This window comes from Stigmatopora argus, chromosome 6 (genome assembly GCF_051989625.1).
Source record: "Stigmatopora argus isolate UIUO_Sarg chromosome 6, RoL_Sarg_1.0, whole genome shotgun sequence".
Taxonomy (NCBI): domain Eukaryota; kingdom Metazoa; phylum Chordata; class Actinopteri; order Syngnathiformes; family Syngnathidae; genus Stigmatopora; species Stigmatopora argus.
In genome coordinates this window covers 7,781,088-7,798,491 of record NC_135392.1, presented here as the reverse complement: position 1 = coordinate 7,798,491, position 17,404 = coordinate 7,781,088, and the positions used below count along the sequence as shown (strand labels likewise).

The 17,404-nt window shown below is 39.6% G+C and overlaps 2 protein-coding genes across 6 annotated transcripts in view; both read left to right on the top strand.

Annotated features, from left to right (window-relative positions):
- srgap2 (SLIT-ROBO Rho GTPase activating protein 2) overlaps window positions 1–8,661 on the top strand; it is a 38,087-nt gene extending 29,426 nt beyond the window's left edge. For 2 of the 3 annotated variants that reach the window (XM_077602333.1, XM_077602335.1), the window contains exons 9-23: window positions 19–216; window positions 335–419; window positions 676–703; window positions 949–979; window positions 1,852–1,912; window positions 2,109–2,186; window positions 2,272–2,406; window positions 2,501–2,606; window positions 2,930–3,154; window positions 3,493–3,572; window positions 3,842–4,040; window positions 4,688–4,825; window positions 5,294–5,507; window positions 5,590–5,700; window positions 5,905–8,661. In XM_077602333.1, the coding sequence (XP_077458459.1) occupies window positions 19–216; window positions 335–419; window positions 676–703; window positions 949–979; window positions 1,852–1,912; window positions 2,109–2,186; window positions 2,272–2,406; window positions 2,501–2,606; window positions 2,930–3,154; window positions 3,493–3,572; window positions 3,842–4,040; window positions 4,688–4,825; window positions 5,294–5,507; window positions 5,590–5,700; window positions 5,905–6,462 (2,247 nt within the window). In that variant the 3' untranslated portion in view covers window positions 6,463–8,661. The remainder of the gene's footprint in view (window positions 1–18; window positions 217–334; window positions 420–675; window positions 704–948; window positions 980–1,851; window positions 1,913–2,108; window positions 2,187–2,271; window positions 2,407–2,500; window positions 2,607–2,929; window positions 3,155–3,492; window positions 3,573–3,841; window positions 4,041–4,687; window positions 4,826–5,293; window positions 5,508–5,589; window positions 5,701–5,904) is intronic. The other variant, XM_077602334.1, reaches the window with a different exon arrangement.
- Window positions 8,662–9,219: 558 nt separating this feature from the next.
- ikbke (inhibitor of nuclear factor kappa B kinase subunit epsilon) lies at window positions 9,220–17,364 on the top strand. 3 transcript variants are annotated; one of them, XM_077602442.1, is made up of 21 exons: window positions 9,220–9,472; window positions 9,664–9,755; window positions 9,833–9,970; window positions 10,347–10,476; window positions 11,405–11,586; window positions 11,857–12,017; window positions 12,107–12,217; window positions 12,346–12,525; window positions 12,600–12,796; window positions 12,999–13,057; window positions 13,142–13,233; window positions 13,370–13,471; window positions 13,564–13,624; window positions 13,861–13,973; window positions 14,036–14,112; window positions 14,179–14,218; window positions 14,307–14,408; window positions 14,659–14,755; window positions 15,401–15,495; window positions 15,575–15,646; window positions 15,743–17,364. In XM_077602442.1, exons 2-21 carry the CDS (start codon window positions 9,666–9,668, stop codon window positions 15,804–15,806), a joined length of 2,163 nt encoding a protein of 720 aa, XP_077458568.1. In that variant the 5' UTR covers window positions 9,220–9,472; window positions 9,664–9,665; the 3' UTR covers window positions 15,807–17,364. The 3 variants fall into 3 exon arrangements, with proteins under 3 accessions (XP_077458568.1, XP_077458567.1, XP_077458566.1); XM_077602441.1 differs by having other exon boundaries at window positions 9,220–9,755; window positions 13,567–13,624; XM_077602440.1 differs by having other exon boundaries at window positions 9,220–9,755.
- Window positions 17,365–17,404: the final 40 nt, after the last annotated feature.

The following is a 17,404-nucleotide window of genomic DNA, read 5'->3' as shown; positions in this document are numbered from 1 at the left end:
TATTTTGTCGGTCTTCAGGTAAAAAAGACCATGGAAGCCACTCTCTCCACCATCCAGGACATGGTGACAATGGAAGACTACGACGTGTCCGAGTGCTTCCACCACAGCAACAGCATGGAATCTGTCAAGTCGACATTCAGTGAGTCTTATCTCAGCAAGCCCAGCCTCGCCAAGAGGCGGGCCAATCAACAGGAAACAGAACAGTTTTACTTTACGGTCAGTGGCAGGTTTGAATAATCGATTACCATATTAAGGGTGAATTCCAAGAGCATTGGGATTTACTGAACATGTTCGTATACCTTCACGACACTTTCTGATACTATGTGTTGTGTAGAAACTGAAGGAGTTTCTTGAAGGAAGGAATCTGATCACCAAGCTCGAGGCCAAGCATGACCTAATTCAAAAGACCATAGGAGAGAGTGAGTGTCCTTCACACCTTTTAGATATGTGTATGTGAAGGTCACAGTGACTGCGACCATATGTGGACACAGATGTCCTGGTGTGAGCTGTAATGTGGGTGAGGGGGTTGATTGGGGGTCTTCCTCAGGAAATGTCAGCATTTCCTCTACTGAGCAGGAAAGACTTTGTATGTGCACGCTGACATTTTATCCCACTTTTTTTCTACTATACGTATTACTGACACCCCCACCCTTGTCCTGTCTCTTCTCCTTTTAGGTCAGAAGACCGACTGTTGCCTTGCCAGGTATGTTTGGTGAAGGAAGTACACACACGTACACTATCCCGGCCGGATACATATGCCAAAGTAGGGTTTTCTTAATTTCTTGGCTCTCAGGGGTATCATTTTCCTTGTCGCCATTTAAAGATATTCTCAACATATGTGTCTATTTGCGCAAATAGAGCGTTACCAGACTTGTATGAACATAAATAGTCACTCTGTTTTGACTTAATAACAGAGCACTGTTTCTCTCTTTCTTTCTCTGTACATAGTGGACGGCGAAACTCTGCATTACGGAAACAGGTAATTATCTGGTGTGTGTATGAGCATTTGCAGTTTTGCTTTTAATATATTTTCCTACTGTTGCCACCCATAACGTGCAAGGGCACATAGGAAGCGCATACGCTTGGACAGATGTGTACTTACTGTGGAATTGGTGCAATCCAATGAGCTAACTAGTGCATTAAGACAGACTCAAACATGGGCCCTTATGTGTGAGGTGCCCTCTTGTGGAAATGTATAATCTTCACCGTAATCATTCAATAGTGCAGGGATTTCTAACAAAGGTGTCATGAAAGATAACCGGAATGTTTTGTAAAATGTAAAAAAAAAAAACCAATTTGAGTCAAAATGGTTGTATTTAAATCGTTCATGCAAGCACCATATACTGGGAGGCAGAAAAATCAAAGGTGCTGGGATTAAAAGGTAAAATAAACGCAGATATACAACAAAATAAATCATGGCTTCCTGCAAGTAGTTCACCTTTGTGTTCAACTAAATGAACCCAAAGTTCGGGCTATGTGACTACATTGAGATAATGTCATTTTATATATGTATACTCTTTGTGACGTTTGTGAGATTTTCCCAACTTAAATTTTAGAAGTGAAAATTTACTAGAAATGTATACTTATTTAAAATAACTATCGATTTTCTTTTTATTTAGTGACTAAATGAATCCCTATGATTCCAATGTTAATTTGCTAGAAAAGCCAAAACAAAGGGGAAAATGTAGTCTCCTAGCAACAGCAGTCCCTCCCCTCCATATCTGCCACTCGTTCCTCCTGAATGTGTAGCAAGCATGTGAAGGGGGAAGTCCTAATAACCTGGTTACCATTGTTTTATATCCTTATCAGTTTCTATTTGTCATCTAAAATGTAATTATTGTAATATTTTAGGACGCAGGTGAAGCCATTCCTCTGATCGTTGAGAGCTGCATCCGTTTCATCAGTCGCCATGGTGAGAAATATCTTCCGTCAAGTGATAGGTTTAACACCAGCCCTGGCTTAGCCCTGATTGGTTGCATTGTTGTCATGTGAGGCATTCTGAATGAACTAACTCAATATCCACTATACCAAACATCTCCATCTATGGAATCCTGTGAATGAAATACAAATGTAATAAATGCAACTCTGTGGTTTTGTTTTATTTTTAGGTCTGCAACATGAGGGCATTTTCCGAGTGTCCGGCTCCCAAGTAGAGGTTAACGACATTAAGAATGCATTTGAGCGAGGTAGCACTACCATGTACTGAAAATTTGACGCATTTTTCCACCACATTTGACCACTTAGTTTTTTTCCCATCATCTCTGGTCCCAGGCGAAGACCCGCTGGCAGGAGACCAAAATGACCATGACATGGACTCAATTGCTGGTGTTCTCAAGCTTTACTTCAGAGGATTGGACCATGCCCTTTTTCCAAAGGAAGTGTTCCATGATCTCATATCCTGTGTCTGTAAGAATCACCTCCACCATCACTTTGTGCGCTCAGTTTTTTTTTTCAAACTCACTATTGTGTGACTAATCTCCTGGGTGTATTTACATTTAAGCAATGGAGAGCCTCCAGGAGCGCGCTGTTCACATCAAGAAAGTGCTGCAATCTTTGCCAAGCAAAACCCTCATCATCATGAGATACCTGTTTGCCTTTCTACATCAGTAAGTAGCAGGGCGCACTACACGCAGTCACACGATAGGGGTGTACTGATATTTTTGTTGTTATGGGATTTTATGCTTATCGTTGAGGATTTTCTTCACAAGTCTATTTACTAAATAAACAATCTCATATAACAGACCTAAGAAATATGCCTTGTTTAAAACTATCAAGTATCCACAAATTAAACACTACTTATGACACTTGGTAACTATTCCAGGGTTTACCTCCCCTTTCACTCAGTAGATAATAGATGGATAATGCCCCATGAAATTATTCTAATAGAGGTTTATTCAATTGAATCAATGCCTCATTTCTTTTCATCCAGTTTGTCCCAGTACAGCGAGGACAACATGATGGATCCGTATAACCTCGCCATCTGCTTTGGCCCCACCCTGATGTCTGTACCGGAGGGTCACGACCAGGTCTCCTGCCAGGCTCATGTCAACGAACTCATTAAAACTATCATTATCCACCATGACACCATCTTCCCAAGACTGCAGGACTTGCAGGGTCCAATCTACACGATCCCTGGAGCCGGTGATGAATTCTGGTAAGGCCGGAGGAGGGGCTACATACTTAAGCAGTTTGGGTTACATGAAATTGTAAATGACAAGAGGAAGCTCTGTGATAATAATGAGGCCAGAAAGAGGTCATTGGTAGATTTCAGAGCTGACGAGGAATGATTTAGGGAGGACGCCTCAGTTTTTCTTAGTTGTTCGAGGTCATGGGGCCATGAGGATCAGCTTACTCACCATCACAGGACTTAGGCTGGAGCCTAACTACACCTCACCTCACATGCACACAACGTAGACACATAGTTATACTGTAAGTTTCAACATTTTTCAGTCTGACGCAGCCTCTTCTATGTACTTTCTCCATTCATTCCAGTGACATTCCACACTGTGAGCTCCCCCTTGTGCAAGAGCCAGCCCCTGACACTGGATCCGTCAGCCGCAACAGCGAAGATGGTGTGTAACCAACACGTTAAATATTGCAGGAATGTTCTCAAAGCACAATTCATCCTTACTAGAACCCCTCTAGCTCTTCACGGCTGAAATCGTTTCATCCTGCTGCCTGATTGCGCTGCATTGTCACGAATTGTGTAATGTTTGTGCTATCATCAAACATGGCACCACTAACTTGCTCTTCATCTCTCTGGCTTCCCTTGTCTCCTCTCTTGTTTCGCACCACCTACTCTGCCGCTTCCTGTGTCTGTCAATCATCCTCCCAACATCAGGCACCTTGGCTGTTTCAGAGTCTGACCCAGTTGAAGCCATTGCTCGGTTCGACTATTCTGGCCGGACCAGTCGTGAGTTGTCATTCAAGAAGGGTGCCTCATTGCTTCTGTATCAGCGAGCATCTGATGACTGGTGGGAGGGGCGACACAATGGAATGGATGGATTGGTGCCACATCAGTATATTGTTGTCCAAGACATGTAAGATGCGTACACTCACTATGCTTATGTTTACTCACTGTCCTATGGAAATCCCCTAATGCTCTATCAGGCAGGAAATGAGCATTACAGTTCAACATCTGGTTACATATTCATGCAGCCGTGGTGGTATGTTTTTATTTGTGTTGGGTTGTCAGAGTTAACCTTCATGTTGAGCAAGTGGTAGTGTATAACATTTACTGTGTTGACAGTTTATTTTTCAGGGAGATTCCACTTGTGGCTAGTTGCTGACAACCTAGTACTCAGTGAACTTTCCAGGGAAAATATTCATGAGTCAGCCCTTAATTAAACAAAATGCCCATCATAATCAATCCTATAAAGAAGATTGTTGCACAGAGCATACAAAGATTGTCATTCCTCTTGATTAAATTTGGGGTTAAATATGCTAGAGTTAATGATAAAATTAATAAGATGAGAAGCATAATTTCCTGTTACTGCCTATCAATCATTTCATCTCCCATTCAAAGAGCAAAGCTAGTTTTTCCCAAGTTGTATTTTTTTCTAGGCTATTGAAGTTGGTCAATTTTTACATTACATTAATAATGCAAGTAAAAGAGGGAGGTTTGTCTTGAATGTACTTTTTTTATTTGTTAGGAGAAAACTTCTAAAGTAAAAAAGCATTTTTTTAGGGCTGATAGTGGTCGTGGGAGCCCAAAATCTGATGTGGATACCAGGGACCAGCTTGAGGAGAGGGTCTCAACGAGAGGCAGTGCTGCATCTCCTACAGGCGCTCATGTGGCTGACATTTACCTGGCCAACCTCAACAAGTGAGTCTAGATATTTACACACAAAATCGATGTCGCAACAATACGCTCTGATTCGGCTGATGTCTCCCGAACGCTTGTTAGTACAGTGAACCATATCAATATGAGCAGGAGCCTTGAAAGAATAAATTTAAAAACAAATAAATACATTGATTAAAGAATCAAAGGGATTTTGATTAATGTTGTAGTGATTTCTTTTATTTTTAGTGTTTTGAGAGACATCCCAAAAAGTCAAATACTGTTTTGCCATCTACACTATGTATGATACTCTAATGTTGACCATCACCTTTACCATTCTGTCTTCAAGTAGTCATTTTTTGGCAGTTTGAGGCTTACGAACTTTGGATGTTCGCACTCGCATACCAAAGGAATCGCCCCGACAGATTTTGTTTTAACTGCACCTAACATGACATGACATGTGAACACATCCATATTAAACCAAAAAAGCCACTCATTATTTCTCTCATTCAGGATGAGGAAACGCCCAGAGTCTGGGAGCATCAGAAGAACATTCCGTAGCTCAGACAGTGATAGTCCAGGAGCAAGTGGAGGCGGCGTGGGATCAGTGAGAACTGCGTCGCTTCCTGTGGGTAGCGTTCTGGTGAAGGAGTCTACAGACAAACGGCCGGTTAGCGCTCATAGTATCCTCAACTCTATTACGCGCCACTCCTCGCTAAAGACCAAGGTACTGTGACTTTAAGGCTTTGAGAAACGAATGTTTTCTTTCACTGAAATGTTAAATGGATATTTCATTTTTGAATACATAGGTGGAAAGCCCCCAGCTGCGAAAGTCAACTCCGGCAGGACGTTCCAAGAGCTTCAGCAACCATAAACCTCTGGAACCCGAGGTCATAGCCCACGTGGATCATAGTTCACAGGCAAGCAATACTGAAGAGAAAGGAATGAATAAATATAAGTTAATATCAATTGTCAATTGTATTATGTTACGAATACTGTATGACACTCATGGTTAATCATTTGTTTGTAATTTGGGGGGTTAGGTTAGGATAGGCAAAGGGGTGCATAAATTGAGCTGTTCCCATTTAAAAAAATGTAATCTTTCTTTCCTCTTTGTGTTGCAGGACATCGAAGCAGCAATGAGCTGTGCTCTAAATGAGCTGAGAGAGTTGGAGCGACAGAGCACCTCAAAGCATACTCCTGATGTAGTGCTCGACACTCTAGAGCAGCTGAAAGGCGTGAGTGGTGGCGGTGGAGGAGGGGCGTCGGAACCTTCCAGTCCCCTCCACTCCCGACTGTTGCGGGACAGCGAGGGGGGTTCCTCACAAGCCCACCCACTTCAGCGCAGCGCCTCGTCGGCCAGCGACGTGCCCTCCTCCTTCCGAGCAACCAAAAGCCAGCCCAGGAGTCCCCTCCCTTCTGCCACGTCACCTTCCTTGTCCTCTTCTTCGCTGTCCTCGTCGGTTCCTTCCTTCAGAGAGCTGCGTCCGCCGGCGACGAGGCCAAAGCCAGTGGTTTTCCCCAAGGGCGGCGGAGGGAACGGCAGTCCCGCCACCGGGTCCCCGACCTCCACCGTGCCCCCGACACCTCCGCTTCCACCTACAGGGCATACACAGTCCCTCCCTCACGCGCCTCCTCCACCTCCTTCATCCCAGTCCAATGACAAATCCTGCCCGGCTTAGCACCTGCTCACGCCAACGCAAGCCCAGTTCAAATCTGATCCCAATGCTTAAACCAGAAGATCCTCAAGCAGGTGTTGGAAGCAATTAGTTTGTTATATATATACAGTACATACTTTCAATCACACACATTACACACTGTAGCATTAAGATATCACAATTCGTCTTAGAGTGTTACACTGTTGCACTGCAGGCAACTTTTCAATGATCACAGCATGGAAAGGATTTTCAAGTCTTTCACAAGTGAACAGGTCAGGCATGCTGGCCAATGGGCACTTGCAGCTTTTATACACTTGCTATTTTTAGGGGCTGGGCCAAAGTGTTTATCTTCATTCACAGATTTACATGAGGAAGACACGATTTTTTTTCCTTGAATAATTTTTAAGACCATGCAACGATCACAAGTTTGATTCCTGAGACTGTGAAACATTTTAAGCTCTCAAGAAATGAAACACTGTCTTGCTGCTTCACAGGTTGAAGACTGGAGATGAACATATGTATTTAGAAAATGGGCCAAGTATCACTACGAGTGATTGAGAGCTCTCTCTCTCTTTTTTTTCTTCTTATCAATAATGTTCAGGATTTTGATCCAATAAAATGTGGCCAAAAGAAATTGTGAATTAGGGGTGGAAAAGAGAAAGAAACGGCATTTTATTTTGGAAAACAAATAAATTAAACCTCAATTTCAACTTTAAAAAATCTCTTAAACATTGAAATTGTGAGTATAAATAATCATTTATTTAAATCTTACATCATATTGTTCTATGAAGTTAATGTGGCTATCAGAGATGACCCCTAATTACTCTCAAGGTTCCTTATCCCTAAAACGGAGCAATAAGATTAACGGAACGCTGGTAGTTTGAGGCATTATGCTGCTTTTCTCCTGCAGCTCTTTTATGTGTAGGGGACCACTGAAAGCCAGCATCTTTCTTTGTAATGTTGGACTGCACACACATACATTCTCCACAGATGTGTGGTGGGTTTTGTTGTTGTTGTTGTTGTTGTTTTTTGGGGGCAGCTAAACACCTTTCAGGTTGCATGCTGTGGCTATTTGACAACAGCTTACAGTTTCTAGATGGCTTGACAATATTCTTTTATGTACTATCTACAATAACTGAAAGGGTAACTACAAAAAAAATGAAAGCTTGCTCATGTAATTATACTTCACATTTTGCAGTAAAAAAAAAGTTGAAATATTCTAATGGTGTTTATATATGTTTAATATTCATCAAGGTTAAGGTAACTGGAAGCATGCCGCTGAGGGTCTTGTGTGTTTAGAGCACAAACAACCACCTCATCTAATCAAGTTTTCAACACCCCTTTATTCTGGCTTTTTCACTGTTACTATTAAGGTCAAATGTGGCTACGTGTAGCCGTATGATTGTGTGCATGTGCGGTATGTGAGCATGCCTGGATCAGGGGATGGATGACCATTGCAAGGGCATGGCCAAGTTATGATAAGGAAAACGCCTGTTATCAGCTTCACCCATGTCCTTTTATTTACAGGATTTTGCAATAACGCTTTAAAACCTTTAGTCGATCGATCAAAACCACAAAAGTGGCCAAAGAAGTAGTAGTATCCGTACAGGGAGGAGCTCATTTTAATGTTCAAAGTTCTCCCACAAGGATGTAAAGGAATAATAATAATAATATACATTTTCAAAAGGGGGGAAATATGGCATCTCATATCAGACAGTGCTTCACATGCTAATTTTTGTGGATTTTCTTTATCTCTGTATTATGATTGTGTATTACGGTGTATTTTTGTTGCTCTTACCTCATCAACAGCAACTGGAGGGGTGGTGACTTTGTGTTTGAGTACACAGAAGCATTGGTGTCGGTGGTTGGTGCATTTGATCTCAAATCAATCATCTTGCACTTGAACAAAGTTTGCTTTTTGTGTGAACTAACTGTGCGGGTGACTTATCAGATTTTTCAAATATGCATTTGTGTCCATTTGGAGAAAAAAAAAGCAAGAGACTGTAATGTCAAATTTATTTATAGTCTTTGTATTACTGGAGAATCCTGTGTTCAGATGTACTATGTATATACAATGTTGTACATTACAGAGGTACACTCTTCTTTTTGGTACAATATTGTACAGTAATATCAATAGTGGTTTAATCGAATAGGCCTTATATAATTCTATGTGTAGTTCTTGTTGTAGATTTTTCTTTTTTAATAAACATTGCTTGCTCTGTATTTTGACTTGTCATCTTTCTGCCAAACTGATACATGATCTCGGAACAGCTCAAATGTAGAGAAAAGTGAAAAGTAAATTTCTACAGTACACAATGGTAGTTACAACCCCTTTGTTTTTAATTTGAATATGTCAAATTCAATCTTTAAATTGATTTGCAGAAATGGAACAACCTTTTAAGGATATTCTGAGTAATACTAGATATTTCTTTTGAGATTTTTCTCATTTCTAAAATACAAAGTCACTTTGATTCATTTTGAATTATATGAAGTGTATATATACTACAACAGGCAGATGAATCAGTCATGACTACAACTCCCACAAACCACCTTCGCACCGATTTGGACATCTTGGCACTTCCTTTTCAAATGTATAATAATTACTTTGTAAATAAAGTATTTATGAGTAGGTGTTTTAGGCTATTATTATACTTTTTTTTCTTTTATATATATATACGCTCGATATAAGTAGACGCGCAGTACTTGATCACGTGATCGGCTTGAAAATAGTTACTATATTTACCGAATCAAATAAACATCTCTAATTATTCCGTCTAAACCCCCCATAAGATGACAATGAGCAAAACATAACCATTCCCCTTGAAAAAAACATTACTATCGGTATTAGTATCAAATGAACTGCTGACGATCGCACATTTTGCTGTCGTTTCCGCAATCAAAATCCAGTAACAGCAGCGACCAAACTTTTCTTTCATTAGTCGAAATTCTCCAGTGTTGTTGCTCCGAGACCTTAAAATATGTTGTTTTTGGCTCCCCAAACCGAAGAAAAATAACCATAAACATTCAACGTCAGGTTTGGCTTATTTTGCTACTATTTTTTTAATGAGGATGTAAATCATTTCATTTCCTAAAAAGGAGTTTGAACTACGCCTGACTCGTGTTCAACCTGCCAACTTTATTCGTTCGTCACGCGGTTGTTGAACTTTTACTTTAACGAGAAGAAAGTAAGATTCTTGAATTAATTTGGATCTGCCGTAATGTCAGAGATGACGGCGAGTACCCCGAGCTACCTGTGGTCCTTACAGGATGTTCTGGGTCAGGGGGCTACTGCTTGTGTCTACAAGGGTCGAAATAAGGTAACATAACCCTCCCTACTCAAAAATGTCAGTCCATATGCTGACATCTTGCTTTTTTGTGTGTATCTGACGTTTAGAGATCAGGTGAGTTGGTCGCTGTCAAGGTGTTCAACCTGGCAAGCTACAACCGCACTCATGAGGTGCAGATGAGGGAGTTTGACATGCTGAGGAAGCTCAACCATAAGAATATTGTGGAACTTTTCGACGTGGAGGAAGTAAGGCTCCACTTCCATTGACACTGAGAGACATCAAATCCATTTTCACTGGCGTTTAATGGTAAAATGAGTCGAACGTCTATGGCCGTCAATGGCAGCCACTAAGTGAATTTATGAAGTAACATCAAAATCGTTTGAACTGGAGGAAATGTGTTCCTATGTTTCCTTAATTTTAGTGGTGCACGTGTTAAAAACGTTAAAGGTGTGGTCACAATGTAAAAACAGTATATTTTAGTGTTTTCTGCATCTCTATAAATCAATGAGTTCTCATGACTTAAATCCCTATAATGTGCACCACATTGAAGATAGTAAACTGAATTATTTATCAAATGCCTTTGTTTGAGTAAATAAGCATATTAATATTTCCCTTTTGCAGCTGCCTTCTAAGCAGAAAGTGCTTGTCATGGAATTTTGTTCAGGAGGAAGTTTGCTCAATCTGCTTGAACAGCCAGAAAATGCTTTTGGCTTGGCCGAAACAGAGTTTCTCACTGTATTGCAATGTGTTGGTATGTTCAAGTTCAATCTTTAATCTTTTATAGGGCAAGTGACAATTTTTGGTAACTTAACGTAATACATTTTGGTATACAAGTGTGGCTTACATGACCCAAAATGTGATGCCCACATATGTGCATGCCAGGTCTCAATTATATGCTATATTTTATTATTAATTGTATTTTATGTTGTTTGTATACAATTTTGTATAAATTAATTTCTAAAGCTTAATGAAAACAAAATGTATAATATTTAAAACTGAATAACATTATGAAGGTCATGGAGGTGCTGGAGCCTTGATTAAAAATAATAATAATAATTGTATTATTTAACCCATTGCCTGTCATTAACAGCAATAGATGTCCAATTTACTTAATGGAGCAACAATGAATACTTAACAGGTCAAAGCGTGTAGTTTCTCTGAATAATCTCAATTGTGTAATGGTGCATTTGGGGATAACAATATTTAAAAAGAAAACTAAACCATGAGTGCCGACTTTCTGTTTTAGGATCAAATTAAAATGAAGAGTATAGATGTATATTAAATTTCCTGATTTTCCCCCTTTTAAATCAATAATTGTAATTTTTTAATCATTTTTTTCTGTTTTTGTTTGTTTTTAGTTCAAAAATCATTTTGTAAAATCTAAAAATATATTTAAAAAAACTAAAATAAACATTGTTTTAGATCTATAAAAAATGAATATTCAGGGATTTTAATCCAGTTCTTTTAATCCATTTATTTAAAAAAAATCTAAATATTATATCTAAAATGGTCAATCGAATCAAGTTGACGTTAATGCGGCCCGCGAATCAACCCGAGTGTGACACCCCTGAACTAAGCAGTCTCATGATGATACCCTCAGTTAATAAAAGATTGCCAACTTAAGTTTCCTGCTTATTGCAGTAACCACAATTAGTTCTTCCCATTCCATTCTATTTCAGTACAGGGAATGAACCACCTACGAGAGAACGGTGTAGTTCACCGCGACATCAAGCCAGGCAACATAATGAGGCAGATGGGCGAGGACGGCAGGTCCATTTACAAGCTGACTGACTTTGGAGCAGCCAGAGAGTTGGAGGATGACGAGAAGTTTATGTCCATCTACGGAACTGAAGAATATCTGGTAAAATATTTTGTCAACCCAGAATGTTATTATTAATCCTAAAGGAACAATTAATTAATCTTCCCTTCCACTTATCCTCACAAGAGTTTTCTTTATTATTTAGATTTTCATTATTGACTTTGAGCAGACTATTGGCCTCACATTTCTGGGGTCAAGGGTTCTTTTGTTAATATATATTTTTGGGTCAGATCATCCAGTTTATGCTTCCCAGTCATTTTATGGACAGTGTCCATATTAAAGGTGTATTCAGATTGATGTATTTTTGTATAGCACCCCGACATGTATGAGCGTGTGATGCTCCGGAAGCCTCAGCAGAAGTCCTATGGGGTGAGTGTGGACTTGTGGAGCGTTGGGGTGACATTTTACCACACTGCCACGGGCTCCCTTCCCTTCATGCCATTCAGAGGGCCCCGCAAGGATAAGCAGACTATGTAATTCATCAAACTTTATATAAACATAGCAACATCAATACATGTTTATTGTCGTTATCGTCTCTATTTACATGTGTTTTGATCTTCAGGTACAAAATTACCACAGAGAAACCAGCGGGGGCAATTTGTGGATTACAGCGCGTTGCTAACGGACCAATCGAGTGGAGCACTTACCTGCCTGACAGCTGCCAACTGTCACAGTAAGTGTCTGCGCACTGGAGTATTCTCCCTCAAAAGGTGGTCTTGAGACCGCTCTTGACAGTTCTAACACTAAGATAAGGAAATATACATCTTGTATTGGAATTGTCATATTTGATTGTCTCGTTAGGGGTCTCCAGATGCATCTAGTGCCTGTACTTGCCGGCATACTTGAAGCAGATCAGGAGAGGTGTTGGGGTTTCGAGCAGTTTTTCACAGCCACAACAGACATCTTGCAACGGCAGCCAGTGCACTTGTTTGCTCTCCAGCAAGCCATGGCACACTCTATATACATACATCATTACAGCACGTGAGCGGCATTTTTTTTTAAACAGCATTTGCTTCGTATCACCAGATATTTCATTTTTTTCCTTATCTGCCAAGGGTGTCTGTCTTCTTTGAGGAGGTGGCGATGCAGACAGGAATTGATGTGCAGCACCAACAGCTGCTATACTTGGGCCATGAACTCCCACTAGAGGGCAGCATGAAGGTGGTTAACCTTCCTCACACGACAGCTTCCCGGCCTCTCATCCTGCTGAGTCACAGACCAGAAACAAACAACAGCCTACCCGTCCGAGAACGTAAGGAACATTGTAATTTAACATGTGTAATATCATATATTTTCCGCTGCACATAGGGAGTTACAAAATCTGACTCCCATGACAGCGACTTACAAAGTGACAGTCCCACCGTGAAACAGTCGATCACATGATAGACATGGCACAATATTATATTGGCCATCAAGTGCCCTGTGAGTCTAACACCCATATGTCACATTTGTAGCAGAGACCCCAATTATGCCAGCGAAGTTTGATGTATTCGCAGACTACAACTTTACCAAGGTACTTGTGATTTATGTCATTCTTGCTGCATGAGAAAAGGAAACTCGCATCATTATTACTTTTCTCATTTTGTTGTCATTGCAGATTGTGGTGGGAGTTGTCCACCAGTATCAGAGAATAGTACAACTTCTGCATCTGCACAGAGAGCTGTTACTGGAAGGATATTACAGTTACATGTGAGGAGCATCGTTGTGTTGTTATTTTCCCTGCAGACTTGAAGTCTACCAAAGAATCAAATGGCTATCCTTTTTAATAATTTCTTGCGATTTCCATACACGTGAAAGTTTTTTTTTTCTCTCTGATGTTTTACAGGATGATCTTGCACAGGGCATGTGGGGAAGCTATGGACAGTATTGCTCGGATCAGCATTAGACTCAAGGCCTGCCTCAGCTTACAACACAGGATATTCACTCTGTGAGTCCGGTTGCTCTTATTCCGAGTAAAATATACTGAATTTTAGAAATACCCTCATCCTAAATGTTTCCTCCCATGTCAATTACATTAAGAAGAGGTCGCCATGCTTCAGAAAATCAGGGTGCAGCGGATAAAAATGACAGGTTGCAGCAGGTAAGTGATGACTTTGTTTTTGCAGAACTGAAAACATTGGCATGCATTCTGTATATAATTCAAATTGGCTCGCTGGAAATGTTTTACTAAAAATCAGCAAATATGGGTTCAATTAGTATAACCTCTTTTGGTTTAGCTTGCAAGGAATAGATTATTAAATGCAACCGCACTTGAGCCTCCCGCCTTCTGGTGCTTTTGTTAATGATAGTGGTCATCAGAAACATTTGTCCGTGCAGGTCACTGAGCACCTACCTGGGTACACTGCAGCGATTCAAGAATTTCAGAACCGCCTTGATCACTTGCAGATAGAGCAGGCCAAGCTAGCAGAGATACTGCCTAGTGACAAAAGGTAGAAGGCAGGAAGATCCCAATTCCTGGTCATATGGTTTCTGATCTCTTGTTCTCTTCCAGCTGTCAAAAAATGCAAATGCTCCTTCAAAAGATTGTAGCGATTCATCAACTTTACCATAAAGACAGACTCTTGGGCAGTATGTGTGCATAACTTTACATTTATAGTTGCTATTGCCTTATCTAACGTCTTCTTTTCTTCGTAGAATTGTCATATAATGACGAACAAATCCACAAGTTTGAAAAGTATGTGTCCCACTTATTGGCTGGGCTGTTATCGCAGCCTTAAAAGTTATCTCATTCTGTTTGTTTGTTTTTTCTTCATGTTTCGTAGAATACACCTGTCCTCACACATCAAACGGGTCAAATCTCTTATCCGAGAAAACTGCATGCAAAAGTACAAAGATCTTCTGGACACCACTAGGACATGGAGCAGGTCTGAGCATGTTTAAATCACTAAAAAGTAAATCATTTCAGACAAAACCCTATAGTAGATACACATTTGTGAAGGTTATCTCCCCTCAACTAAGCAACTCCACATACAACAGTTCTCAGTCTTTGCACATTTGTTTTACAATTCTCTTCAAAATTGTATCATGTTTAGGCAAACACATTTCAAAATTTACTTCACAGAGTTTTGGTTTAGAAAATAGCAGAGTTAACAAAATGTCTCTACTGTACCTCAGAATTTTACTAGAGATGCAGAACCATATGCAAGACTTCAATTCCTTCTCTACGGGCTTGTTGGCTGACCTTGAAATGTCTGAGCAACATCAAAACAAAGTAAGATAGTGTTTGTTGCTCTTAGTCATTCTAAAAAGAAACAATTTTGTTAGGCATGTCTTAACTCTATTTTAATTGGTATTTTGGCAGATCTGCTTTGCGTGTTCATACTGAGGGTTACTAGGGCCACACTGAAAATATAGATTAAATCCATAGAGAGTTCATGTTTATTATTATTTTTCTTGACAAATGAAAACCTTTGTTTAAAAGCCAAAAAAACGTCCAGTAAAATGTTCGTCCGGATTCGTCTTTTGTTTACATTTGGCCGACTGTTTTTCATAGGCTGCTAACTTCACAACACATTTTTGCATCTAGTGCATTTTTCCTATTTAGGCCTGTCATGCGACTGTTTTAAAATTCCCAAAAATGTGCTTTAGGCGGTCAAAGGGTTAAACAGCCTATATTATTGGAATATATTGATGCTTTTTGTTGATTTTGTTTTTTGTGCAACTTGAACTAAAACCTTGCAAACAAATGCGGATACATTTTTACAAGTGAAACAGTAACTTTGTTCTTGTAATGCTATTTATCTATGCATTTATGCATCCATTATATAGTACATTATATTAAATTAAACTTTATTCATCCTGTACTATTTTTTTACCAAATCTGATTTCAATGGAACATGTTATCTACCCAACTCAGGCTCTGGACAGAATCTTAGTCACACTGCAACCAAGCGGAGCAGGACAGCAGCACGGGGAAATAGAACTTAGGGACAAAGAGCTTATGTTGTCTAGGTTTGTGTTGGTGTATCTTCTTGTCCACATTGAAAAGTCAAACAATTGTCATGTTAGAGTATGCCTTTCTATATTGTAGGATGTATCATTTAAAGGAAGAAATGGAAATTCTGGGACAAGAACTACAGTGTAGTAACAGCATTATAGAGAGGTGTGTACGTTCAAATTGACTGTTTTTCATAATCTTGGCATGACACTAAATCAACCGATTGATTTTACTGTTCTGCATACCCTTATTTTCCTGCAGTCTCGAAGCAGTCCATTCTGCAGTGGCTGTGAGGCCAAGCATGGCGCGGCCCGCCACACTGTGATAGGTGCATCGTTTTAATTGCCTGCTGTACACTTCCTGGACAACCACTGTGTTGCTGTCAAAGACTGCTTGCTGCAAGAGTGATTTGAAAACAGCAGATTGTGAACCAATTAAGAGATAAGACTCACAGTAGGAGACAAAACATCACTGAGGGATTTGTGTAAGGTTCGGCAGCGAGATCCTCAATGCTAACCTCAACAATACATTTTATCTATCTATATTGTATACTGTTCACCCTATTCCAGGTTTTGGGAAGGTGAAATTTTGCAACCAATAGAATTTAGCAGCTGTCAAAAGGCAGACTGCATCCTAAACTGCATGTACATTTGTCTAATACAGAGCATCATGGATTTTGCGTTTGTCTAACAGACTCATTTTCTTGTCATAGTGGTGCCTCTGCTTACGAAATTAATTGCTTCCTGAGCTTGTTTCGTAGCTTGGATTTTTCGTAAGTAGAGCAGTACTTTATGTGCAAATTCTAATTCGTTCCACAGTCGGATACAGGAAGGGTGTTCGATTTAGAACTGCGGAGTTGTATATCATCACAGATTTAGCTGGACTCGGCACCACACTGAGGTTTTCTAAAGTCCTTGTTAACCTTTTTTTACCATATCCTTAAGGTCTCCCATGAAATGTTGTTTACTTCAGACACAGTGATTAAACTGATCAAAGGCCCCTCATCACAGTATGTTTTGAAACTATCTGCACTTGATGAACACAGTCCAACTCCACAATACAAGTTGTACTGAGGTGGGGAAATTCCACTGTTGTTTTTATCTAGTGGTTTCAAAAAGATAAGCAATAAGGCACTTTCAAATGTTACACTTATTGTATAATTGCTTGACCTTCAACTTTTTTTTTGGTTCACTGTGGTGACCTGTGAAGGGATAAGCCAAAAATGTTAATTCCATTCTGTTTAAGGAAGGAATGCTTTTATCGCAAATAATTGCAAAAGTGAAAGTAAAAGGTTACATTATGAACCCAAACCACCCAAGTTTCCAGAAACAATGCATCTGTGTAAATGACTCATTTCTGAGTTGTTAAGCTTAAAAAATGTTGGCGTGGTGGTTTGTACTACAGGAAAATGTCACGAGTTTCACACTAGGTCTATAATTATTATGTAAATATCCTAACTATACGTCACTGTATTGCTTTTGTGAGTTTGTCAGTTTGGAGATGGAGAAAAATATAATATACTAACCATTATGTAGGGTATAATGGAAAAACTGCACATGTTTGATAGTAAAGAATAGATGTAGATAGTCAATTTATTTTATTTGTATTGGTACAAAATTTTCTTGTTTCTAAAAACTCAAAGGCCATGGATAGGAAATATTTTGCTTCACTAAATTTGTTGAATTAGTCGTTAATGCTTCCTGGTTTATGTTCATCCATGCCTTAACTGTTCCTGCATTTCCACATTCCTAGAACTGTGTACATTTATAATCAACATTTAAATCGCTGTTTACTATGACTCATAATTATATTTTAACGATGTGTCATTGGATGACAAAGACCCAAAACAACGGGTTTAATAAAGTATGGAGTAGAAAGTACAATGCTTTGAAATTTTAGGGAGAAATAAACATAATTCAGAGG

Coding starts and splice junctions, on each gene's coding strand:
- ikbke (XM_077602440.1), top strand. CDS start 9,657: ATGTCAGAGATGACGGCGAGTACCCCGAGCTACCTGTGGTCCTTACAG. Junction 13,234..13,369: donor GAAGGATATTACAGTTACAT/GTGAGGAGCATC, acceptor GATGTTTTACAG/GATGATCTTGCACAGGGCAT. Junction 14,409..14,658: donor ACCACTAGGACATGGAGCAG/GTCTGAGCATGT, acceptor ACTGTACCTCAG/AATTTTACTAGAGATGCAGA.